The sequence below is a fragment of the Penicillium samsonianum genome, assembly GCF_028829775.1.
Source record: "Penicillium samsonianum strain IBT 33392 chromosome Unknown utg000010l_segment0_segment0, whole genome shotgun sequence".
NCBI lineage: Eukaryota > Fungi > Ascomycota > Eurotiomycetes > Eurotiales > Aspergillaceae > Penicillium > Penicillium samsonianum.
Window position 1 is genome coordinate 129,861 of NW_026643268.1, and position 24,401 is coordinate 154,261.

General features: G+C 48.5%; 10 protein-coding genes across 10 annotated transcripts; 7 read left to right on the forward strand and 3 right to left on the reverse strand.

Annotated features, from left to right (window-relative positions):
- Nucleotides 1-1,015: 1,015 nt before the first annotated feature.
- N7471_013689 (uncharacterized protein) lies at nucleotides 1,016-2,041 on the forward strand (the record flags this gene model as incomplete). Its single annotated transcript, XM_057286407.1, has 2 exons — nucleotides 1,016-1,099; nucleotides 1,445-2,041. The coding sequence occupies 2 exons, from the start codon at nucleotides 1,016-1,018 to the stop codon at nucleotides 2,039-2,041; spliced, it is 681 nt and encodes a 226-aa protein (XP_057128886.1).
- Nucleotides 2,042-2,150: 109 nt separating this feature from the next.
- On the forward strand, nucleotides 2,151-2,405 carry N7471_013690 (uncharacterized protein; the record flags this gene model as incomplete). Its single annotated transcript, XM_057286408.1, has 1 exon — nucleotides 2,151-2,405. One exon carries the CDS (start codon nucleotides 2,151-2,153, stop codon nucleotides 2,403-2,405), a length of 255 nt encoding a protein of 84 aa, XP_057128887.1.
- Nucleotides 2,406-2,547: 142 nt separating this feature from the next.
- N7471_013691 (uncharacterized protein) lies at nucleotides 2,548-4,131 on the reverse strand (the record flags this gene model as incomplete). The annotated part of the gene is made up of 4 exons (XM_057286409.1): nucleotides 3,716-4,131; nucleotides 3,452-3,653; nucleotides 2,811-3,383; nucleotides 2,548-2,745 (listed from the first exon to the last, which is right to left on the reverse strand). Exons 1-4 carry the CDS (start codon nucleotides 3,976-3,978, stop codon nucleotides 2,548-2,550), a joined length of 1,236 nt encoding a protein of 411 aa, XP_057128888.1. The 5' UTR covers nucleotides 3,979-4,131.
- Nucleotides 4,132-5,341: 1,210 nt separating this feature from the next.
- Nucleotides 5,342-5,831, forward strand: N7471_013692 (DUF952 domain-containing protein; the record flags this gene model as incomplete). The annotated part of the gene is made up of 2 exons (XM_057286410.1): nucleotides 5,342-5,626; nucleotides 5,715-5,831. The coding sequence occupies 2 exons, from the start codon at nucleotides 5,342-5,344 to the stop codon at nucleotides 5,829-5,831; spliced, it is 402 nt and encodes a 133-aa protein (XP_057128889.1).
- A 302-nt stretch (nucleotides 5,832-6,133) lies between these two features.
- N7471_013693 (uncharacterized protein) lies at nucleotides 6,134-6,521 on the reverse strand (the record flags this gene model as incomplete). The annotated part of the gene is made up of 3 exons (XM_057286411.1): nucleotides 6,134-6,229; nucleotides 6,298-6,360; nucleotides 6,450-6,521. Coding segments are annotated over 3 exons (231 nt in total), but the record flags the coding sequence as incomplete, so codon positions are not given.
- A 2,150-nt stretch (nucleotides 6,522-8,671) lies between these two features.
- Nucleotides 8,672-9,938, forward strand: N7471_013694 (uncharacterized protein; the record flags this gene model as incomplete). The annotated part of the gene is made up of 7 exons (XM_057286412.1): nucleotides 8,672-8,739; nucleotides 8,790-8,862; nucleotides 8,923-9,050; nucleotides 9,114-9,213; nucleotides 9,281-9,422; nucleotides 9,478-9,686; nucleotides 9,756-9,938. The coding sequence occupies 7 exons, from the start codon at nucleotides 8,672-8,674 to the stop codon at nucleotides 9,936-9,938; spliced, it is 903 nt and encodes a 300-aa protein (XP_057128891.1).
- A 1,122-nt stretch (nucleotides 9,939-11,060) lies between these two features.
- On the forward strand, nucleotides 11,061-12,443 carry N7471_013695 (heat shock factor family protein; the record flags this gene model as incomplete). The annotated part of the gene is made up of 3 exons (XM_057286413.1): nucleotides 11,061-11,586; nucleotides 11,648-12,044; nucleotides 12,104-12,443. The coding sequence occupies 3 exons, from the start codon at nucleotides 11,061-11,063 to the stop codon at nucleotides 12,441-12,443; spliced, it is 1,263 nt and encodes a 420-aa protein (XP_057128892.1).
- A 1,477-nt stretch (nucleotides 12,444-13,920) lies between these two features.
- N7471_013696 (uncharacterized protein) lies at nucleotides 13,921-15,198 on the forward strand (the record flags this gene model as incomplete). The annotated part of the gene is made up of 4 exons (XM_057286414.1): nucleotides 13,921-14,122; nucleotides 14,299-14,850; nucleotides 14,931-15,047; nucleotides 15,113-15,198. 4 exons carry the CDS (start codon nucleotides 13,921-13,923, stop codon nucleotides 15,196-15,198), a joined length of 957 nt encoding a protein of 318 aa, XP_057128893.1.
- A 2,475-nt stretch (nucleotides 15,199-17,673) lies between these two features.
- Nucleotides 17,674-19,389, reverse strand: N7471_013697 (alpha/beta-hydrolase; the record flags this gene model as incomplete). The annotated part of the gene is made up of 5 exons (XM_057286415.1): nucleotides 17,674-17,678; nucleotides 17,740-18,644; nucleotides 18,694-18,788; nucleotides 18,859-19,013; nucleotides 19,080-19,389. 5 exons carry the CDS (start codon nucleotides 19,387-19,389, stop codon nucleotides 17,674-17,676), a joined length of 1,470 nt encoding a protein of 489 aa, XP_057128894.1.
- A 1,437-nt stretch (nucleotides 19,390-20,826) lies between these two features.
- On the forward strand, nucleotides 20,827-23,086 carry N7471_013698 (fungal specific transcription factor domain-containing protein; the record flags this gene model as incomplete). The annotated part of the gene is given in 3 exon segments (XM_057286416.1): nucleotides 20,827-20,960; nucleotides 21,049-21,617; nucleotides 21,630-23,086. Coding segments are annotated over 3 exon segments (2,160 nt in total), but the record flags the coding sequence as incomplete, so codon positions are not given.
- Nucleotides 23,087-24,401: the final 1,315 nt, after the last annotated feature.

A 24,401-nucleotide genomic window follows, 5' to 3' on the forward strand; every position in this document is an offset into this window, starting at 1 on the left:
TCGCCGTTTTCCGAGTCCGAATCGCTTTAAAATTCGACGTATAGTGGAGGGTGACGGATGCTGAGCTGTAGCAGCACTTAGCTGTTTATAGGTCCAAAACGGATGCCGACGTGCCTGTAAATAGAGATGATGGCAAGCGCGCTCACTAATAAGTGCGGGACGGCCGCTTTTTTCGCGATTTTCAAGCTTTTCGCCTTCCGAATAGCGCTTAAGCGTATTGAAGATTGTCTTGGGCGTACAGCCAAAATCATTAGCTAATTGAACCTGCGTTGCACCATTCCTATGAGCATATATAATAGCTGACCTTTGTATAGTAGAAAGCTGCGCCTTTTTGCTAATTTTCGGTCCTATTTTCATTGAAATCGGAGCAATGTGGGAGGTGTAGGAGGGGAAAAAACAACGTGAATTGGTTGTTGGGCCATTATAGTGGGGTGGAGTGGGTAACTACATTTGACTAGTATCTGTATCCAAAAAAAACTCATTCTTTTTTTTAGATTTGCAACTCGTCAAAAGCAAGTGGTGGTGTGGTGTATTGTTTGCTCTTGTTGTAATTAATATGAGGCCGGTGCAGATCAGGAACAAAGCCGCACCATCGGAAATAATTCCCGAGGTGTCTGTACGATGAACCAAGTTGATTGGAAATCAACTTGATTTTCCCGTCGTATATATAGCCTTGCATATTCCCTTTGAAATAATAACAATCAATCTCCCCCTGAACTACAACAATTCTGTTTTGCCTTTTGCTGGATGGCTTATCTTGCGCCTAGAAAGCTACATGCATTGTAGTTAAAAAAAAGCTGCGAGACGAGTTTTACCGGCTCGATCCTCAGGGAACAGCGTCTCTGGTGGAATATGAAAGAATGCCCTATCTGGTGGGTTTACTTTTTTCCACGCGATGACTTTCGATTATATGTGAACTAACGATATTAGACCTCGTTGTCCTAGAAGGCCTCAGGTATGTGAAATGTGAATTTTGTGGAGTCTCGTAAACTGTCTGCTGATTCAAACTTACAGAATGTCTAACGCTATTGCAACGCGACTTCAACGTAGCTCGCCAGATCGGCCCATGAGGTACAAGGATTGGATCATTCCCGCCGGGGTGAGATACACTTTTACACTCTTACTTATCATATTGTGTATTGGCGCGCTGACCAGACCCTAGGTTCGCGGTCGTTAGCAATGCCATTGCCGAGAGGATGTTGGCGCCCGTGGGGTCAAAGGTGGTGGTTCTTGTCCTCTACCTACCACTGGTTTGTCATAGATCATTTTCGCCAGATGCTAATTTGGGTGCCATCTATATAGGAAGCTCGTGATCATCGGAGATGGTGCCTGTGGAAAGACCAGTTTACTCAGTGTCTTCACACTCGGCTACTTCCCAACTGTGAATTCGCATTTGGAATTACTCTGCAAAAAGATTCATGGCTAATCTGTCTTTTAACTACAGCACTATGTTCATTACTCTCCCATCTCGTCGACAAAAACACATCTGACTTCTCATCCACATGACCCCACAGTTTTCGAAAACTACGTGGCAGATTGCCGAGTCGACGGCCGCTCCGTGCAATTGGCTCTCTGGGATACAGCAGGACAAGAAGACTATGAGCGGTTGCGGCCACTGGCTTACTCCAAAGCACATGTCATCCTGATTGGGTTCGCTGTGGACACGCCAGATTCGCTGGAAAACGTCGTGCACAAGGCTCGTCTCGGTGTTTTGGGGAGGTTACAAGCCAAGGTGTCTGACAATGAATTACAGTGGATCGAAGAAGCGAATGAGCGGTGCCCTGGTGTGCGTATCATCCTGGTCGGCCTGAAGAAAGATCTCCGTGAAGATCCCCTGGCCATCGAGGAAATGCGCAAGAAGTCTCTCAGATTTGTCACAACCAAAGAGGGCAATGAAACCGGGGCACATATCGGGGCCCGCAAGTACCTGGAGTGCTCATCCCTGACGGGCGAGGAAGTTGACGACGTGTTCGAGTCTGCTACCCGAGCGGCGCTGCTGACATTTGACAAGCGGAGAAGCTCTTGCTGCGTGGTCCTATAACGATTGATTTTATGAACTGTAGAGCGTTCCTCAAAGACTGTTGCTGGTTCTTTCCTTGGCAATCTCTGCCGTACGGGCGACAACCCAAGCAAGCACAACCCTCGCCCATATGTCTACCCTGACCGGAAGGCTTGAAGCCAATCGGAACGCTCTTGATAACTATAATGGGGGCATGGTAGCCACGGTCCCCATTGGAACGACGGTGTACGAGCTGTGGAGTGCTTTAAAGATTGAAAATGATCATCTTCATGGGTTCTCTCCTTTTTCCCCAGAAGATAGCAAAGATATCGTGAAGGCTCTGGGCTCATTTGGCCAAGCTGATACCGATAACCTGGATGCTTACAAGCGGAAGGTCAGCCCCTAAACCGTCGCCGAGAATTTTTTTTTGCTGGGAACGCCCTTTTTCTGACTCGTTTTCTATGTATAGGCGCCGTTGCTTCACGGGTCTAGTGCCCATGAATTAGATCTTAGTTAGTTTAACCACCCACCATGCTATCAATTCGCTCTCAAATATTTCGCAACCCCGTTGAGCGGCTCCGCAGATCCCTCCACAGCGTTTTAAACGCCGGCCACGAAACCGACACGTAAATAAGACTATTCCAGAACCCCTGCAAAGGAAGCACAAAACTCGACGCATAGAAGAGCCCGAACGAGTAGTCGTCGGGGCGAGCGAACGCGTATACTCGGTTGACCGTGGAGGGAACCTGTACTAGATCAGACGTGGACGCTGTGCTGAATTGAATTGAGTTAATTGAGTGTAACCACCTACCCACGTCACAAGCAGTGCGATGAAGAACAGCATCGCATATTTCGTATACGCCCACGCCGCACAGCTCGCCTCTGTCGCCCTCCGCCGCTGCGTATATGAGTCCCCGCACTCGCGCCGCGCCGCTTTGGCAGATACCTCTGAGCGGAGCAGACTTGGGTCCGGCCAGGGGCATCTCGGGTCCTGGATAGGCGCGGAGCTTTCCTCTAAGTTCTGCAGCATGCTGAAGGGATCGATCGGGCCACCCTCGACCGTGACGGAGAACGGGGTAAACGAGGAGGCCGTAAAGCTGCGGGTGGGGACATCACTGGCCGACAGGGACCGGTGCACTGGCGCGAAGCAGGCGATTTCGCTGGTAATCTGGATCCCGCCGTGTGTGACGAGCGGGTCATCGGGCTGGGTGTCAGAGCCGAGGGACTCGATACCGCTGAGGTTACGCAGCTCGCGGTGCTTCTGGTAGATGACGGACCCGGCGCGCAGGTAGATGGCAAAGGTGAGGGAGATGACGAACCACACAGGGCCGTAGAAGACAGCGATGCGGAGGTAGTCCCAGGGCAATGCGACCCAGCACCAGAGCTATACAATGAATATTAGGACTTTATAGAAGTTGAAGAAAGGGTACGTGGTTCTATAGGTGGTCTTACAATTGCGGAGCCGTAGACCCAGCCTCGGGTCTGGGTGTGGATAAAGAAATATATGAGGGATGGGATGAAGGGCAAGCCGTAGCAACACACCACATACTTCCACTCGATCTGGCGCAGTTGCTCTGAGTTATACTTGTGGAAGAATGTCAAGTAGACGTTGCACGCCATGGCAAAGGTCCACAAAGCGTCAGCGGGCATGAACCTACCTGCCATTAGATACGCACTGGACTATAAGCACCCATTGAACCAATAAAAAAAACTCACCACTGAATCAAAAAAGCTTGAACCTGGCACAAAGGGCTCCTAGCCCCAGCGTGGATCCCCGATTGCGAGATCATCGTGGCTATATTAGCCATCATATTGCCCCAAGATGCATAGAACACGAGGCGGTTGATCGGTTTCCGAAATGAGCGCGAGCCGATGAAACTAGTTATGATAATAAAGGTACCCATCAGCGAGATGGCAGAGCAGACGCGCTCCGTGACTGAGATAGCGTCGAGCTGTCGCTGCGAGGGCGCGGGCACCATGATGTCATGGCCTAGAGGGCGGCGGGCGTGCTGGGAGATGTTTCTGGGACCATGGGGTTCGATCAAGATCCCATGCCCACCAATTCTATATCGAAGGAGCGAAAAAGAGAAAGGATGCAGCTGTTTTTACACAGCTCAAACTGCAAGACAGCCGACACAGACAATGCTCACGTGGTTTCTTCCTGGAAGACCCGGGAGGCCGTTAAACGTTGCAATGCGAACTCGGTGGCGTAGTAACAAGAACCCGTGGAACCGGCCCGATTCACATAACGCCGTGGCGACTACGGATCCATGGCAGGGAAGTTGCCAAAGTCGATATCGAGACACAGCCAGACAAGCCAAGCTGTTGAAATAGGTAGTTGTAATGTTCTTGTTGAGGTTACTTGTCGAATACTAAGATTGAATACATGGTGGAAACAAGGTATAATACCCAGAAAATCATGTGACAACTGGTACCATCCATACCATACAAAAGTGCATATTACAGTTAGTCATCTATGTCCGCACAAATTGTTGAAAACGCGGGTTTTGTCATTTTAGTTAGTTAGAGATTCCAATATATCTGTTTTTGTCCATACGTTGTCGTACCGACAGATTTCTGTCATTACTATCAAAAGTGGGAACCCCGTCTATTTAAATGTCCATCGCTAGTCCTGCCATAAGCTTTGACCACCGCGATACTCAACACTCCCACTCGATGGCAACCATCACCAATGGTGTCAGTGACTATGTGATCGCGGTTGTGACGGGCCCCATTAAAACCTTCTAAAACTTCATTGAGAAGAAAGGAAGGAAAGGGTACCCTGCGCCTTAGTCTTGTTCAATACAAATAAGGTGTAGCAATCACTCAATGCCAAGCCCTTTCCGAAACCACTCAAATCTTTCCCAAGCAAGGGGTTTGGTGAACCCATCAGCAATTTGTTCTGTGGTTGGGATATATTTGAGCTTCACTGTTCCGTTGTCTTGGACCTCTCCCTGCCACTTGCGTTGGATTTCCATATGTTTTGTGTGGGAGTGGTATTGTGGGTTCGAGGAGAGAGCAATGGCTACTTGGTGTTGTAGTTCAAAAGAAGATTAATTCTCATGAATTCAGAGGGAAACATGAGGCTATATATACAACGAGAAGGTCGAGTTGATTTCCAATCAACTTGGTTCTTCGTATACATAATTCGGGATTAATTCCGATGGTTCGGCATGGTTCCTGATCTGCATCAGCCACATATCACAACAGTTCTTCGATCATGTCAGGCTTCCATGACGTAGCTTCCCGCCACACCGCGTTTTTCAGTACCCTAAGCAGATTTAGCCACACTAACACCCTCTCAATAACCAGCCATGGCTTGAATTGTTTTGAAGGAAGACAATGGGAAATTCTGCGCCCCTTTACGTCTACAAAATTGTCTCGTCTACTTGTCCTGTTCGAGAACCACTTCCCGATCGACTTCCAGTCAGCGATATCGATCAAACTTCAGGATTCATCCACCTCTTAACAGCGCGGCAAGTGCCAAATGTCCTCAAAGCTATTTATGAAAGCGAGCCAATGGTATATGTTTTGCGGATCCCGCACGATAAGGTTGTGCAAAACATTCGTTGGGAGACAGCGGACGGTGCATTGAGCGAGGCTCTGCCTGAAGAGGAACTGTGTCCAGTAAGTATCCGTCAGCATATCCAACCTTGGGATTCAAGATTTTATTTCTATCGCTTGCAGGTAATATGCGAGCTGACCAATGGGGAAGCATTTGTACAATGGGCTCAACCTAGGACGAGACGACGTCGAGAGCATGGCCATGTGGATAAACGAGCATGGATGGGAAAATGTTTTACTGCAGGCTGGGCCGTGGCTTTCAAATTGATTATGGGGGCTTTCCACGTATCTGATTGTCGTGCTTCTTTCACCCCCGGTTTATTTCGTTGCTCTTGGCGAAGCCGAGATTTTTCCCCACGTTGTTCAACATTGTATATATACATTCATTTTGGAATGTTGTTGCTATCACGTGAAAAACCATAGCCATATCAAATAATGAATGCGACCTGTTTTATTGATGTATAAATCCATAATTGCAAATTTTGTCGCTTCAACCGCAAATATACTGTACAATACGAGATTTGGAAGATCCACTAGGATTTGGGCTATATTTGGAAGTGGGTGTAACCTCCAAAAGGCATATCGCTCTTTAGTCCTTTCGCTATTGATCTCGAAAGTGCCTGGATTATGTGCTACCATTTTGATATTCTTTTTTTCGAATAAAACCTACCTAGAACATTGTCATTGACACGATGACTAACATGTGGTTATTGAGATCGTCTCATTCAACTCACTTTTGGCGGGTTTTTGACACCTGCTTCTGCCGCGCGTTGCTGGTCTGTAATAATCTCGTCCACCTAAACATGTAACGAGGTATTAGCACACGTCTGTTCACTAAGCGCGTATGATAAAAATCAAGGGCTCGTCATGACATCGTGCCTCTTACTGACCTCTCCTTCACGGGTTCCGCCTCGAATTTTTGTACCCACATAATCACCTCGATTGATAGTGTTGCCATTTTTGTTTGAGTCTTGGTTATCGCGGATTATGTCAGGATGTTCGACAAGTAAATAGAAGAGTAACTCTTTCTTAAAAAAAGTAGGCTTACTAAAGATATGGACCACGGCGTCCTGTTATAACTTTGGTTCACGGATGATGACGGACCCGTATGGTCATGCTGATGCCGCATCACTCAAAGTCAGAAGGTCTTCCTCCTTTTGTTTCGGTTCCTATTACTTCGCCGGGGCAGAGCAGTCGGTTACGGTGGCGTGGAACGTGACGATTATTCTCGCGGCTTGTGGGCATATGCCATGAGATGGAAACATGAAGCGCTGCAGAAGTTCCGACAATTCGAGGCATGGGTGTACCGACAGTTCGGCGCCCAGAACAAAAGATTCCTCACTGATAACGGGAGAGAATACCTCCCGATAGGAACGCACCTCGAGCCCCAGGGAGTTGAGTTTGATACCTCGCCACCGTATTGCAAAGGGCAGAACGGACTGGCAGAACGCACCAATCGCACTATCCGGGAGCGGATCAACACGGTCCTGTCCGAAGCGAAACTTCCTCTTTCCTGGTGGACCGAGTTGCTCGGCACGGTGGTCTACCTGAAGCTGCGCCCTCCAGCATCAATCTTGTAGAAGAAGACATCGTACGAAGTCATCTACGGGAAGCCGCCTACATTGTTGCACTTGCGACGGATCGGCTCCCGTGCATGGGTGTTGATCCCAAAGAAAGGAGCATCGGAAGAAACTCGGATCAAGAAGCTCCGAGTGCCGGCTGCTCGGGTATTGTGTACCCAACCAATACAAGCTTTACGAACTCCACTCTGGAAAGACAGTCTTTTCCCGTGATGTCGAGTTCGATGAGAGGACACTTGTGGCGCCACTCATCGAGGGGGAAACAGGCAACGACCTCCCGGACAACGCTCCTCCATCCAATGTCTTTCCACGATCGGTACTACCTACAGCTGACACACTGCTTACGCCGCCTGGGCGGAACGACCGCAGTCTCTGGCATGAGAGCTCCCTCGCTTACCCAATTGGATTATGCCGAAGCTGACTGGTCTTAGTCTGTGTAAGCAAGTCGACACGCGCAGCAGTATGCCGCGTCGTTCATCCCAGAATGAGTGGCGATTTTCGATTGTTTGACCTGGATCTAGAACCCTCCGGCAAAGTGGTGGGCGGACGGTGACCCTTTCGTCCATTACACATTCAAAACGATTACAGTCTCGCGTGAGAAGAGAAGGTGAATAGGTCGATGATCTCTGCGAGAATCCCTGCTAATTCAGTCCCGTGGGGCACAGGTTCTTAGGAACCAACGTTCATCGCATGTAAGGTACAGTATTTGTAAATCTAGTATAGAGTGTGTTGGGGTAAGAAAAGTCTCAAAACTAGGTATCTCCATGCCTCCCCACCCACTTGCACAGTCCCTTTTGCACGGCCCAGAAGCACATACAATTCAATGTGGTTGATAGAAATATCTCCAGTGATGCTCGCTATTCTACTAGGTCTTTCTTGAAATTCTAACTATTCAGCAGAGGCAAGGAAATGTGGCCCGTCGATTCCTCGTGTTGGCAATAATGCAGGTCCGTATTAAGTGTGGCGAGGCCGAGATTTACGTTACATCCGGTAACAGTCCGGCCTCGGATAGTCCGATCTGATCTGGACTATTAACCTCCCCACTCGGGCGTTCCATGGATGAAACGTGCCTGGCTATAACATGGGCTATGATCTCAAGTTGATTCTCAACCCACTCCTGCCCTATTCCAACCGAAACTCTATTAGATGTTTGGTCACTACGTTGATTTGGTGGAGCCAAACCAACTGAACCGAGGGAATTTTCGTGGTCATCTGCAAATGGATGTCTTGGAAGCTACCCATATCCTTGATATGGCTGCAAACCTGCTTAAGCTCAGGATAGGGATCAACACCCAAAATTTCATTCCGTGGGTTGGTGAGATCGTACAATTAATTTTCGCCCTATAGACTTATCTTTTCTTTAGATTCATACGATGTAACGGCTATTCCGTGAAACCGTGTTCGACGATTAAATAAGTGAGAGTCGCCGCAAAGTATATGACAAGCAGGGAGTTATTCAAGAAATCTTGAACTTCCCACTCTCGCTAACACCATCCCTCCTCGCTGATCTGACCCCGCCAGCCCACAAATGATAACCATCATGTTCTTCGGCTTGGAGGCGCGGGATGCTGCGGCCAGTTTTCAAATAATACAACGGTTGAACTTTGGACGCTATACTCAATTGGCGTCGCTGTGACGATGCTTAGAACATGTGCTCGAGCGGGAGCTGTGGGCTTGAGGAATTTGCGACTTGATGACTATTTGATATGGACTGGAATTGTGCGTGCTGCCAATTGATCTTGCAAAACCCCGTCATTCACTGACTGTCAATTTCTACAGATATTCTATACTGCACAAACGGCACTCGCATATAGTGTTGGCAATGTGGCTGGTGGCCTCGCGAATAATAATATGACGGCCGCACAGCGGGCTACGTTGTCCCCCCACAACCCAGAATACCGCGCCAGGTATTTTTCACCCCAAAAGAGAATTCAAAAGCGATTGTATCCCACGAATAACAATTTGTTTAGAGTGATCGGTTCCAAGATCCAGATCGCAGGCTGGACCACCTATATCGCATTGATCAATTCACTCAAGCTATCTATGCTGGCATTCTATGTTCGCCTTATGGTATGCTTTTGCATGACTTTCTAAAGCCATGATACACCGTGTTGGATGCCTAATGATTAAACAACAGGAGGGCCTAGGTCGCCGCTATCGAGTACCTATCTACGTTGGGTTTGCTTTCGTCATTGCAAGCTCTCTCGCTAGTGTCATCACGATCTTTGCGGCATGCAGGCCATTCCACAAAAATTGGCAAATCAACCCAGACCCCGGCAGTCAGTATTTTCACCTCTCAGTTTATCAATCCCTGCTAACGATTTCTGTTTTCAGATGTGTGCCAGCCAGCTATTGCTAAGCCAGTTATCGCAGTCACATTCGCCGCAAACCTCCTTACCGACCCCTACCTTGTTTTTATTCCAATCCCTATGCTTTGGAAATCAAGTTTGAAAGTTATCAAAAAGATTGCGACGACCGTCGTCCTCAGCGCCGGTGTCTTCATTCTTGTCTGCGCCACTCTCAACAGCGTTTTCTTGCTAGTGGTTAGTTTCCTGATTTCAAATTGCGCATTTACTTGAAGAAATTCAACTGATTCTGTCTTTCCCCTTTAGGAACCCGTTAATGGTGCCCAACTTGCTTATGAATGGGGCACCCGGGAGACTTTCGTCGCGGTCATCACAACCAACCTTCCGATGGTATTCCACCTTTTCAGAATTTGGCTCACCAAGGCCTTCGGCAGCAAGTTTGGATCGTCTCAGAAGACAAATTATAAATCGCCCTCGGGGCGAGGTTAGCAACACTTCGTGATTACGTACCGATCAGTTTGTGTATTCGCTCGGCTGGGTACGTAGGCCCCCTATTTTCGAACTATGGTTGATCGATATCTCCCGGGCCGGGCGCCGCGGGGCCTGTGATCTTCCGTGTTCGCGATGGCGGTGGTCGCCCGGCGCAGCTGGCCATGCCCCTTGAAAGAGATAGCAACAGTAGATCAGAACCTCAGGAAGAGTTTCTGGCCGGGCAGACCTCAAGAAGTCAAAAAATGGGCTGAAATGGTAAAATGTGAGGTGATCGGTGGGCGGATAATGGGTGACTCGCCGTGCATTCCCTACAGGACCAATCTTCGCCCCCCACGCATTATTATCCTTTCCAAGTCCTCCACGGCTGTCAATCAAAGGTGAGACAAGAATATCAATTTTAATTCATTAACTACTTGGTGACAGTATGAATCTTGCGGGCAAATCGGCATAATGTAATAGGCAGTTTGTTTGGTAGACACGGGGAACGCCTTTTATGGCGTGGAAACAACACGGCTGGATCGGAGTGTTGACGCTCGAGGTCAGGATACATATGTACAGGGTATTGCCTCTTGAAAGGTCAGGGTGTATTGATATTCAACAATTACGAAATGATGAGGCAGGTAATTAATCACCTCTACAATTTTTTGCTGTCACCACCGTCACTACCTAATTAACGTAGCAGTTTCTTTTTTTCATATATAAATTCTCCGTCAAATGGTGAGCAGTAAAAAAAGGTACTGCGAGGAAGTATAATCCAGTGTTATGGAAGCTGGTAGTATTCCTCCAATCCATCTTGCTTTAGAATATATCTTTGCAATGGCTAACCACTGAATACAGATTTTACCTACGAATAAAAACCTCGAAATGTGATATGTGGTATGTGACAGATAGATAAGGTTGAAAAAGAAACGAAAGGGAAAATAGATAAATCGACTAAAGAAATAAAATGGTGGGTTACAACGAAATGTTCAAAGTATATGCGGGCCATGCGTTGGGTGGCTGTGGTCAGCAAGTAGTAAGCGGAGAAACTTTAACCCGCTTCGGCAAGCGCCTTGCGCCATTGATATTCTCCTGTTCTGTCTCCTTGAGTCCACGGTATGCTCAAGCCTGTGGTCTGAAATGATGACCACGCCCTTCAACGAAGTGTCCGGCGATGGAACATGCCAAACTATTGATAAAATAGTTAGCAACTTTATCTCTCAACATCATAATAAGAGTCTAAACCCTCTTAGCCTTGCCAATATCTCCATTTCCGAATTTTCGACCGAATTGTCGAATCATTTGTCGGTACTAAACGAGGGTGGCAGTATTGCCTTTGGCCGTGGAGAAGATTTGACTAGCAAGAGCCTGAGCAAGCTCATAGAGAGCCTTTTCTCGATTACAACACCGTCCGTGAGGGAAGGACCACCGTTGACCTGGACGAGCCTTGTTCTATTTGCAGGTCCCCAGTTTGAGGGCCCAGCACAGCTTAAGGTCGGAAAGTCTAGCGTCGAGCTGTCAGAGAATGACCTCAAACTCTTACTCTCTGGTAGGCCTTGGCGGTTTCTCTTCCCTTGGCCAGATAAAGATGATTGTCAGAAGGAACTTCAATCAAACGACACGGTATTGCAGGAGCTTGTTGATGCTCGGAAAGTAATAGTCCAAGGTGAGTGCCTCAAAATCTTGTCTCATTGTGCTGTATAGGAGGTTAAAGCCGATCAATGTAGTCTTGGAACAAATTTCACTTGTTGAGCAACATCTCCGAAATCATCAGGATTTAGTCTCTCGGCTTTCTGAAAATAAGCACCACGTCAACAACCGAGGAGGAGCTCTACCCTTAGATGGTGATCAATACACTGTTCCAAATCAAGGTGTTTTTGGTCCTGTTGCCTCGACAGAACATGAAAGCCCTGGTTACGAAGATTCATCAACCACCCATACAACTGTCCAGCATGCTAGCAATGACCGGTCGGGTCAGCCAGTCAATGAAGAGCTGAATGATCCAGCTCTACCAGAAGGTGCCATTGCGAGGAATGACTTGCAACGAGCTGGCTCATGCCCTGAGAACGATGCAAACCCAGGACCCAGGCTACACGCATCCGACTTCATTCAGAATCTGAGCGAGTAAGTGAAGCATCCATTGGAACACCAATACTGTTACCCTGTGAACTAATATATGAAAGAATCCTTGATGATCCGAAGAATGGGGAAGTAATGCGTTGGTCAGAAAATGGACAATCTGTCTTCGTTGCCCCGGAAAGCAAATTTCCTGCGCATATACTTGCAAAGTTGTCTACTAAAAGTCACCAATCTCTCGTTCGGCGGCTTTATTACTATGGATTTCATAAAACCGGGGGCGACTTCCATCATGAATCCTTTAGTCGCGGTCAGCCTAGCTCTATAGGACCAAATCAGGAGATGAGCCAAAGCCCTTCACGTCCCTCGCCTCCTCGCAATAATGCTTCTCAACGTGGGCCTCGGTACAAAGTGATCAAAAGGAAGCGCCCAAGAGAAAGCATTTGAGAGATGCCAAAAAAATCTCAAATCCAACGAATAAGTGGTCGAAATGTCCGTTGAGCTTTTTTTTAGGACAACAGCCACCGAAGTTTTATTCATGGCCCGAACCGCCTACCTTTGCGTGCTCCAAATCTCGTCGGTCGATCGATAAAGCCATATCTTTCTCTGCGAAACGGACTACTCTTGTTGCCAGTGTATAATAACTTGCATAGCTTACTCTAACGCAACATATGCACCCACAAGCGTGACATGTTTACCTTTTATTGGTCTGCTACAGGTAGATGCTGTTGCAGGAGCTTGCCTCTATATTAGCTTCTCTATTTTCACTGCTCATTTCCTCCCGCTGGAATCGTGTAAGGAAACCGGTAGTCTTCAGAAATTCAGTGAGTTCAATACTATTATTGAATGCAGGGCTCAATTACTCAACTGACCAACGCTCAACATAGTTCATTACCTCAGCGTAGCGACCATATACGATCTTGCCTCTTAGGCTTCGTTCTTCGGTGTTCAAATATCCATTTACCGCAGAATAACCCTATCGAAATGGCCCGGACGTTGCGAGGTTGCTGGGGGTGAGCGCAAAACTTTGCACATCGCTTTGTTTAGTCTGTAAGTGTCCTTTAAATTGGTGAGAAAACTTCACTGTACTTTTCCCATTTGTTGAGTGTCATTGATCAAAGAGACGAGATTTGAGTTAGCAAGTCAAAGCATATTTTCTATGCGAACATCTCTCTCCACCATAGCAGCCGGCTCACTGTCCCGCCCCTGGATGTATCCCCGATTCAAAAGAGCGACTTTTCATGTAGGTATGTGAACCTCAGCCCGATCCTGTCTGAATCTGGACTGACGTCAAAGACGATGCGAAACAACCAGATCCGTGCATCCCGACCACTATATACCAGCGAAAAAACCACTGAGTTCTTTTCCTTCTCTGCGTCCTTGGTCCTGATCACCAGAACGCGTGAGTCATGAAATATCTCTCCGATCTACAAGCTAATGAGGAGCAGGGAACCGATGACACCGCACCCCCGTCAGCACTTCGCACAAACCTATGGCTTACACACTAATCCTGGCCCCATCGCTACAAAACCAATTAGCATACCCTAGGTGTAATATTGCGAATCAAGGCAGCGGGCAAACAACAGGGGGCAGACATCCAATTGTGAAATTCGTCGCGCAGAAGTGTGAGACGTCCTTTCTTCATGGCAAGGTGAGTGAGTTATCGCGCCTTCTGATGCGCCGGATCCGATTATTTGTGCCAAGTCTTGTGCCCCAAAACACGAACACCGCTACTGATTGTCATGCAATTGTAGGAGCAACTAGGGCTGTTGCGAATATTCGTCGATACGATAATTATCGACAAACTATCACATGCTATCCGAAATTAACCAAATTAGGACTAGTAGGCAGACTTTTCTAAGTAGTATCATTAATATAGGTAATGAGTTCCAACTTCCCCCCTTCTACCCCTCATACTTCAACCATGCAAACCCGTGGGAACCGTCTAAACTACTTCGCTTTAAATGATGGACCTGAAGACTGGTTGTCTAGCCAGGAAGAGCCGGTCCCATCATCCCCACCCTTTGGCGATAGTCAATCAGCAATCGGTACCAAAATCGATCCTCTTCTTGAATCTTTCGACGAAGTTTTACCTTCAGAATCCGCCTCCCAGCAGCCAGCCACGAGTTCGCTAAGCTCAATCCACGCCAAAAGAATGATTGGATGTGGAGACATCTCTTGATAAGAGATTTTCCGAACGAATGGATCGACAAGAGGAGTCAAAGGAAGATGGTCACTGATCGAGAGATTTGTTGTGCTATCACCAATGAAGATGGGACACAATGCAACTGGTCTACAACAGACTCCAAACGGCATGACTCTACCACCAACATTCGGCATCATTTGAAAGAGAAGCATGGTGTTCTACCACCTAATGTCTCCATCCCTGATCCAGCTCCGAAGCCTAATCTTATCAGTCTTTGGGGAAAGAAGGGAAAGATTACAGCTCAACAACTTCTTGAGAATAATCTTCTTCGTTGGGTTATTAGCAGCAAACAACCATTTACAGTCATTGAGTCCCCAGAATCTCGGCAATTATTCAAGGATATACCAGGGGTTTCGCCCCCATGTACCTCTCGACATACACTTCGACAGCGTCTTCTGGAAGACTTCAACTTACAACATGCTAAGTTGAAAGAAGAGCTTGCGACTACATGCCAAGCAATCGCTCTATCCCTTGATGTATGGACCAGCAAGAACCATATCCCAATTTTGGGTGTCATTAGCCATTGGCTTACAGAAGAATTTGACTATCGAGAGAAAGTCCTTGAATTCAAAGAGCTCCATGGTCCCCATAGTGGAGAGAACTTGGCTGCAGCTATTCAAGCTCTACTTGTTGAACTGTATCTTGAGCGTAAGCTGCTTTCAATTACTGGCGATAATGCTAATAATAATGAGCGAATGGCGTTACAACTATGCGATAACCTGCAAAAGTCGTTTGGGACCAATTCCTTATTCTGTGGGGATGCTTGGCCCATATCATCAACCTCATCGTGAAGGATATTCTACTGGCTCTGAGGTCCGGTAATACAGAAGAAGCTGCTTCTATCTGTAATAACCTTGATGAAGGAGAACACCAGTCATTTAAATTTCAGGCTATTGAACCACTTGCAAAGCTTCGGATCTTAGCTCGCTGGATTCAACGGAGTCCACAACGAAGGCAATCATGGAACGATACTTGCAACCGGATGAACTTATCTAACAAGTTCATCGAGTATGATTTCGATACACGGTGGAATTCAACCTCTCGCATGTTAGGGGATGCGTTAAAGGCAAGATCCTTCATTCTATATATATGCTTAATACTAATACTCTCTATAGTCAAAGCGACAGCTTGAGACGTTCATCTACTATGAGACTAGCTTCCTTTCCTTCTCATCAGATGATTGGATACGCGGCTTTCCCATATCCACAATGTTCTCTCGAGATTCAATGAGTTTACAAAGTTTGTCTCAGAGAAAAGACCACATATCAGTCTCGTTTTGCCAATATACTACGAGCTCCACGATTTACTACATGATGTGGCTGGGCGCAAGGAAGATTTTGCAGATCTTACTGAGGATATGCAAGTGCTGTTGGTGAGAGTATCAAGAAATATATCAAGTACTATACTTTTATGGATGCCTCTGATCTATACTATACTGCACCGGTCTTGGATCCTCGTGTGAAAGGAGCTCTCCTCCTAAATGAGTTGAGTGAAGAGAACGCTGGGAGGCACATTCTTCAAACTCTCCGTGATGACCTTCACCGCAAATATCCTGGGACCACTGAACCACTGGGTATGAGAGAGCTATGTGAGCCTAGTCAGAAGAAGCAAAAAGTGGGTAGCCGGATGTTACAAAGACTACAACCTCAAGATAGCCCTCGGTTTTCTGATATTGATCGGTATTTTGATAGCCCTCGGGCTGAAGTAAGTGATATGGAGGATCAAAACTGGCCGTGTGATTGGTGGAAGGTGTATAAAAAGGAATACCCTCGGATGGCTGCTGCTGCCAGGGATTACCTAGCAATCCCAGCCTCTGAAGTCTCAGTTGAGAGACTATTCAATACAGGACGGGACGTGCTTGGAGTACGACGGTTCTCTATGAAGGGAGAGACATTGAGGATCTTAATGCTATTAGATGATACGTATAAGTAGTTAACATAGAGGTGTGCATGCATATAGTCGTTCCTGGCTAAAATCCTACCCGAAGAGAGAGGTATATATTTATATATATATATGTATGCATAAACAGTGTAGAGCTTCCTATCCTTCTCCTGTCCACCTTAAACGGAGACTTTGTTTAGATCTACCATCTGCTCCGTCCAAAATTGGCGTCAATTTTTAGAAGCTGTTGCTAGAGTCATTATAATGGTGATCGAATTGGAGCAGATGAAGAGAGGAAGTGTCGAGTTCGAAGAGAGTTTACTCATTAGGGGGAGGTTCTTGCAGACGATACATAGCTTCTAGAACGTTCTATAGACTAGATAAAGAAAGCAGCAGTTTGCCACTCGACGGAGGACCAATCACTCTCTTGCGAGGGCAACTGGGAGAACACGACTACGGATCAGATCTCTGTTGCCTCTGTTGCCAAAAGTCTGTGTGATATTCCAAATACCTCACCTGCCCATCTGACCTCCTAAGCAACAAAGACCTGGTCGATCCGCACGCTGACGGCCCGTCAAGTCTCGGCCTATAGATCGCGTCCGAAACTTTACAAGTCCTTCCAATTTCTTCTCCGGGCCACAAATAGAACCTCCTTGATCTACTGTCCCGTGGATCATCGCTGGGATTTTCATCGCAGGACCGTACCAGCGTCCGTCCACATTCATGCGCGGTGTTTGATTGGTGCAACCGGTGCTTCATGTGTCCAGGGTCTCATCAGAGTGATAGTAGCGTTGCAATCCTGCGAGGTGGGCGACGATCGACGACGAACCAGATCATGAACTGTGGTAGCTGAAATGACTCACTTGGTTGTCCTGGAAACTAGGCTCGGGTTCCTATTCTCGGCTTTCCAACAAGGTCTAGACTCTTTGATTCTCCGTCAAAGAAAGACAACCAACACCCTGGATTTGGGAGTATGTTCATAGTGTCTGTGGCGCCAGGTAACAGAAGTTCTGGTGGAGGCAACATCAGTTGGCTGCGAGCAGCAGAAAGACGTACCATTCTAGCAGCGCGGGGCAAGGAAATAGACAAAGTTGATTGTAGTGGGATCAATGGCAGGCACTTCTTGAGGCCAACCACGGGTACACTCGAATGTGACTGTCTACCACAAAGTCTCCAAATACCATTTTAGCATCCGTTGAAGCATTTCAACCCTCATTAAAGAGACGGTGACCGTGGCGAAAATGGGCTGATGTAGAGTGCAAGCGCGTGGAGCGATTTAATTGCAGATTCAGTGATATTTAGGAATCATAATTTTGCGGTATTACTCTCTTCTCAACACTTGATAAAAGTGTTTCACCACACTCAACGCAAGAGTTCGACAGGAAAAATTCTGCGAGTACACTCGAGGCTTGACTCTGTCTGCCACAAAGGCTCGAAAACATCTCTTCAACGTCCTTTCAACCACTTCAAATATGGCCGCCCTTTCGCCATCGTTATGGACCTCAAAGCCCTGTGATGGAAATGACGGGATTGTAAATAGGGCAAGCCCTATCCACCCAAGCCGGTGAAACCATGGATTTGCCGGTAGGATTATCCTTGCCTCCCAGCTCGGCAAGCGTCTTCGATAGAGAGGAGCCGAGCTTCCCCAGCCTGGACCAGCAGACGGGTCCTTGGCAAAGCCAGCCCATGCTGTCTGCATGTACATGCTCAAAGCCTCTTGTGTTGGCGTGGCATCGCCAAGTTGGTTGGACATCATATACGTGCCCCAGACCTGCGGGATCTCAGACGTATGGTAGGCCCCGGCGTCGGGAAAGGTGTTGAGGTTCGGGAACACAGCGCTGTAGTGGTAGCGCCAGACGTCATAGCCATGGGCCCTTGCATACTGGGACAGCGCAGACGTAGTGCAGGTAAAGAGGAAGTCGGTGATGACCGCCGACGCAAACAGGTACACGTCGTGGGCGAGTAGCGAGTAGAAGGTGCCCACGGCCTTAACGGCAGTGGGGAATTGAGGAAATGTGTTATCCAGGAAGTCTTCGATGCTGGTGGTGTTATCGATGCCCGCCACTGCGGCGAACACGTGGCCCTCGTTGGCGTTGGTGCCCATGAAGAACGGCACCTGGGCGAACTGCTTGCTCCGGATGTTAGGCCGTACATCTGTGGACCAGCTGACGCTGTTCTCCACGGGCGGGAAGCCTACGCTCTGCTCGGTGATGTACTTCTTGATATCCTTGGCAGGGACACCCCGGAGGCAGGCAATGTCGGTGCATCCAAACTTCTTGAGCGTCTGAGCCCAGCTGGCGGCAGCCGACCCGGAGATTACGGTCCCCTCGGACTCCATTATGGCCGCGTGGAAGGGCAGTGGCGAGGGCGGCTGCGCCAGGATCTGCTTGACTGACTCGCCGCCGGCTGACTCGCCAACGATGGTTACGCGGGCTGGATCGCCGCCGAAGCCGGCGATGTTATTTTGTACCCACTGGAGGGCGAAGCGCTGGTCGAGTAGGCCGCTGTTCTGCTCGTCGGGGGGTATCTCAGGTGAGCCTGGGAACCCAAAGATGTTGGTTCTTCTCATGAGTTAGTTCAAACCTCCTAGTTGCTTAGCTAGGCTCTCACCTATAGTTGAAGGTGACAACTACCGTGTCCTGGAACCCTGCAAAAGATGATCCATTGTAGAAGAGCGGATACGCCGAGCCGAATTGGAGATTGCCCTAAGGATTATGTGTTAGTTTTCCGCGAAGCATGTCTCGTGTCCTTTGTGGCTGCCGGAGAGGCACTTACACCATAGATCCAAAAGAGAACGGCCTTTTTGTTCAATGGCGACGCATCTGTCGGCGCATATACATTCAAGTGCAGGCAATCCTCGCTCTCTGGAGGCGGCGGCCCTCCGGGGTTATTAAACAACTTCATTGTTAACTCGGACGCCGCCTTGGGGTCTGACAATGACATTCAGTAACTTTCCACAATACAAGATTTCGTTTCAGTGGGAAAACAATACTCACAGGGAAACTGCTGCATGCACGCAGGACGAAGAGACTTGACCTCCAACGGCTTACTCCAGGGTGTAGCCGCCGCCGGAGGCGCAAAGCGCCGAGTCCCCGTCGGCGGTGCGGCGAAGGGAATACCCAAATAATTGTACACAGTCGCAGAAGATTTGGCCGCCGACGTGACGGCCGTTGCGACTCCTATCACAACGCCCGCGTCAATGGTGACTGTCGGGTCGGCTGCGTTGCTAGCTACGGGTGCTAGTGGTGAGGCGTTAATACCCACGAGGAGGCATGTCGCCGCCAAAAGGTGGGGGCGCAACTGCATGTTGGCGTGGGAAGTAGACTGAAGATTGGCGATATGCCGACTGGAAGTCGACAAGAGAAATGAAGAGAAGAGACGACTCTCTGCACCCAGACAAGAGGAATGACAGGGAGTGGGAGCAGGAAAGAAACGGCAAGCACAACCGAACGTCTTTTAAGTCACCGTAACATCTAGTGCCTCTCTCACGGCAGGTCGTACTCCATCCTAGTATTCCGTGCATGTATTCTCAATCCGGATATTTCATCGATATCACCGACGCAGCTGGCTGGGTATCAATGACTGACTACCGAGGGATGGAGGATACCTTGTAGCATTTCGATTGGTCGCGTCCTCCCATGCTTTGCGGGGTACCTTCGGCCCACCTTTTGGCCCGCTTCGAGCTCAACATTAGCCGCAGTACTCATATTTAAACCAGTCATAACCCTCAACGGCCCTTCGCGAGCCTCGGTTCTTATATGTGAGGTAATACTCTAGTCACCGTAGTAGCTGGCCTAGTCCTGCTTCTCCTGCAACGTTGAATCATAGTAGATGACCCTGAGTCATTTTGTCGGCCGAGGAAAACAAGTTAATACTCGGGTCATTGAACCCAAACACCGCTAATGGGATATCGGACTGCGGAAATTAACTCTCTTCCCTCGGTACCCCTTCCATCGGCTCCACAAGGCCCCATCAAACCTCGGGTTACTCTATCTCAATTCAGCCCAAGGAACGTCTGTCACGTATTAAAAACCAGACAGCGCTTGGGCACGGGGACTTGCCCCGCAATTCACCAGGTATCTGGCTACAGCCACCCTCGGCGGGATCATTATGGAAGCTTGATGACGGCTTGAGGCAGCACAAGAGGAATACACTGTGATGTGTCAGATGCCAACCATCACACCCACCCCCTGCTTGCGCAGGTGGCAAAATGCCAGCTTGTTTGTAAGACGTTGATTCATTGCAGCGGGGAACAGTCTGGCCATTGCATCCTTATTTGCTCACGCCTTCAACTTAACTCACCCAAACGCTGTAGTTGACGACCTGCTAGCACTGCACGATTTGCAATCAGCTGTTGAGCCGCGAAAGCCGCAGTAATATTCTGAATTGCTGCTCTTTCAGCAACGACCAAGTCAGCCAACGCAATGGGCTTCAGGAGGCATGACCATCTATAAACCCTTTGGATGACAGTTCAGACATTGACAAGCCGTGTTTTATATATAGACAACGAGCATCGCGAGCATGTGAGGCATGTATTCACTAGCAACTCGCCGCTTTCCTCACTGTGGCCCTCGGGAGCTGCGGAGTCAAGGCATTTACCGGCGCTCTGCCCTTCCTTTCACGTTAGATTCTTGGTGCTGACATTAACTCGCGCTTCACCAGACTTGTCATGCACGAAAGGTATTGTATATCTTCTGCGTCTGAATTTGCATCAACCGACCTGTTAACCCCCTCACCGTCCAGGTCCGATGTGATGTTGCCACCCACGGTGTCCCCTGCACCAACTGCTTCGCCTTCCAGGTCCGGTGCTGTATTCCAACGCCAAAACCCAGGAAAACCCAGAATGCCAACGGCCAGATCAAGGGGAACTCAGATAGGTGCTCTCAACACCAATGCTGCTGTCCAAACCTCGGTAGCAGAACCTTAAGTCTAGTGGCAAAGCTAATTCTCCCTTCCTGCTAATAGGGATTGCCATGGGGTAGACCATCAATCGCAGCAGCAGGCCTCCAATCACCCCATTTCATGCCCTTCATGGGGACGTCCATTATACCATACCACCAACGGCACCCCTTCAACCTCACAAACGGAAGCCCAAGCTTTGACAGAACAAGTCGACAATGGGACTCTTTTACGCTTGGTTATGAGGCCAAAATTCACTCGTGCCTCAATCACCGATGCCGGTCGAGTTGTATACCAAGGCGAATCCGGCAACGTTACGTTCCTAATCCAGGGCTATCAGGGCGGCGCCAACGTACACTATCCGCATCCCGAGAATATAGGGAAGCCTGGCACCAAACTCAATAAGCTAGACAAGTTCGAGATGGACATTCTGCACCAACGGGGTGCCTTCCTTCTACCACCGCGGTCCCTCTGCGACCGTATTATTGATGCCTATTTCAAGTGGGTGCACCCTACTGTACCGGCCATTAACCGCACCCGCTTCATGAAGCAGTACCGAGATCCTAAGAATCCGCCGTCTGTACTGCTTCTTCATGCCATCTTGCTAGCTGGCTCGCGATTCTGCAATGATGAGGGTTTAGCATGAGCCGACGGATTGGTTGTCCCAGATGCACAAATCTTCTATAATCGCGCCAAGGCTCTCTACGATGCGAATTATGAGGATGACCGTGTGACCATTATACAGTCAGCGTTGTTGATGGGATGGTATTGGGAAGCCCCCGAGGATGTTACTAAAAATGCCTTCTACTGGAGCCGGGTCGCTACAGTTATTGCCCAAGGCTGCGGGATGCACCGCACTGTTGAGCAGTCACATCTTAGAAAGTCGTACAAGAGACTTTGGAAAAGAATATGGTGGACTTTATTCACGTTGGATCGGTCTATAGCTGTCGCCCTGGGACGCCCTACCAATATCGACCTTCAGAACTGCGACGTAGAGATGCTGACGGAAGACGATTTTGTCGAGGAAGACGCGGATGGCGTGGATAGGCTCAACGTGTTTTCACCAAATCCGGTACACGTGCAATTCTTCCTTCAATACGTCAAGCTATGTGGGATCATGGGCATTGTGCTTGCCCAAAACTACCCTGTTGTCTCCAAAGAGCAACGAAACCCCACTGCTGGGTTGACAACCTGCAGCGATACAGCCTTGACGGAATGGCTCCGTGACTGTCCCCAAATTGTCTACTGGGAGGCGCCACGACATCACTTCTGGGCTGCGATCTTGCACTCACACTACTATACGACGCTTTGTCTGCTACATCGAGTACCCCCAACCCTAGGAGATTCCGCTCATTCCAGGAATACTTCTTCGCAGGCGGCGGCGATGATCACCTGTATTGTCGAGATCCTGGCGTCATCCGATCAGCTGCGATATAGTCCGTCCTCCATTGTTCATAGTTTATTCTCAGCGCTGATCATCCACATCAATGAGATAAGCACATCAGTTTCAACGATCCGCCATGGGGTCACAGACAGGCTACGCAGCTGCATGTCGGCCCTGAAGGAGGTGTCCCATGTGTGGGTGACGGGCAAGATGGCATATATTCTCTTTGAGTCGATTATTCGCAACAATTCGCCCGAAGATGGTGTGCAGATTGCCGGGTTGGAAAAACGTGAAATGCACCAGAACCTGTTCCAGCTGAAGCAACAGGCCACAGAGAAAGATGCTTCGAAACAGGGAGAAAGAATACGCCATAACCTTGTGACTGCCAGCCCCAGAGAACTGGCATCATATAGACGGTCGCAGCCGCACATACCAAGCACAATCACGAAGCGGAACGACGGATCGAGACAAGACCATAACACCATATCCCAAATGGCGCCCTCCGACGTGAGACCAGGCATGCACGGACAGGTAGGGGATTGGCCTCAACAAGACTCCGGGTCAAGAGCTGGACGAATCCAAATTGGCGCTCACCAGGGACCATATACTACGTGGCTTCCCGGTCTCGATGTGGAAATGCCGGACGGCCCGTGCCCGGATAGTTGGGGCGTGACGCAAGGGGAGCCTGCGCCAATTACGTTGGACCTAAACGACTGGTAGGGTCTATTGTTCGCAATATGAGGAGATGTTGCTAAAAAGAAATTCCTAGGTTTGAGTTCTTTGGCATTATTGGTGATACGAGCACCCTAAACTTAAACTTCGACTGTTAAAATCAAGCATAAATTAGGTGAACCGAGAGTTGAATGGAAGCCAGCTATCCTCGTAGCGCTGCAAGTCCTATAAGGAACATGACAAACCCCAAGCTCCGGATTGGACATTTCCTCGTGTCCACTACCCCCAACCTACCCAGCGTGGTCCAGACTAGCATGCATCCCCTTTGTATGATCAGCGGCCTTTCTCGCAGCGGCTGCAGCCCGTCTAACATCGTTTCTCGAGTGCGTCGACGAAGGAGCGCATCTACCAGTGTCTGGCCATCTTTATGTATACTTTGATATTGTCTCGCCTCTTTGTTCTACAGCAAGAGCCCGTATTTGGGGAGTCATGGTGCCGGGTGAGAGCGTGCGAAGAACATTAACCAAGGCGCGGAACAAGGTGGCATAGAACGCTTCTGAGGTGCCATCCATGAGGTTCTCGACAACTGAAACGACGGAGGCAATGTCCACGACGATGTCACCGCTCAAATGCTTCTGTACAAAAGGCGTTTTTCCTCGTCTTTTACCCGGTGTTTCGATGCTTTGTGAAAATATTTAATCCATTGGATTCCAATTTCATCGGTAGTATAACCGTTAAGTGTTGTGGTAATAGTATAATCGTCTGGAAGGCCAGTGGTTTTATACCAACTTTCCATGTGATATTTTTCCTTAACCAAAAACCACGGTGACATCGCTCAACCATCGGCTGCAATACATTCGATTCCGGTAATTCCTTCGGAAATGCCTCCATTGGGTGAATAAGTAGTCAGACTTTTCGAAAAAAAACTTTTTCGGATCGTCCTTGACCGATTTGGTAGCCGGTTTCGTCGAAATTGTAGATTTGCCTCGGTTCGAGTTTATTCGACCGAACGAACATCTCAAACGTTCGTACCAAGCTGTTAGAAGGGTAATATCTTCTGCTTCCATTCTTTTTCGCTCTTTTGGTTTTTGTGTACTCCAATTTAGCTTTGTTCGTGGTGGAATTCGACGAAGAAATGTATAGACCTAATTTTTGTTTAGCGGTTTTAAACGCGTCGGGTCACCGAAGTAAAATTGCATTTGTACATCCTTGTATACGTTTTGAATTAGGTGGAGCACCAGCATCATCTAGAAAGTTGATCCATAAAAGCAATGCTTCTTCATGGGCCTAATTACTGCTTTGGTGGCCGAGATACGATTTTTGGCTAGATGTGCAACCGTGAATTCGACCGCGGAGCTGATGG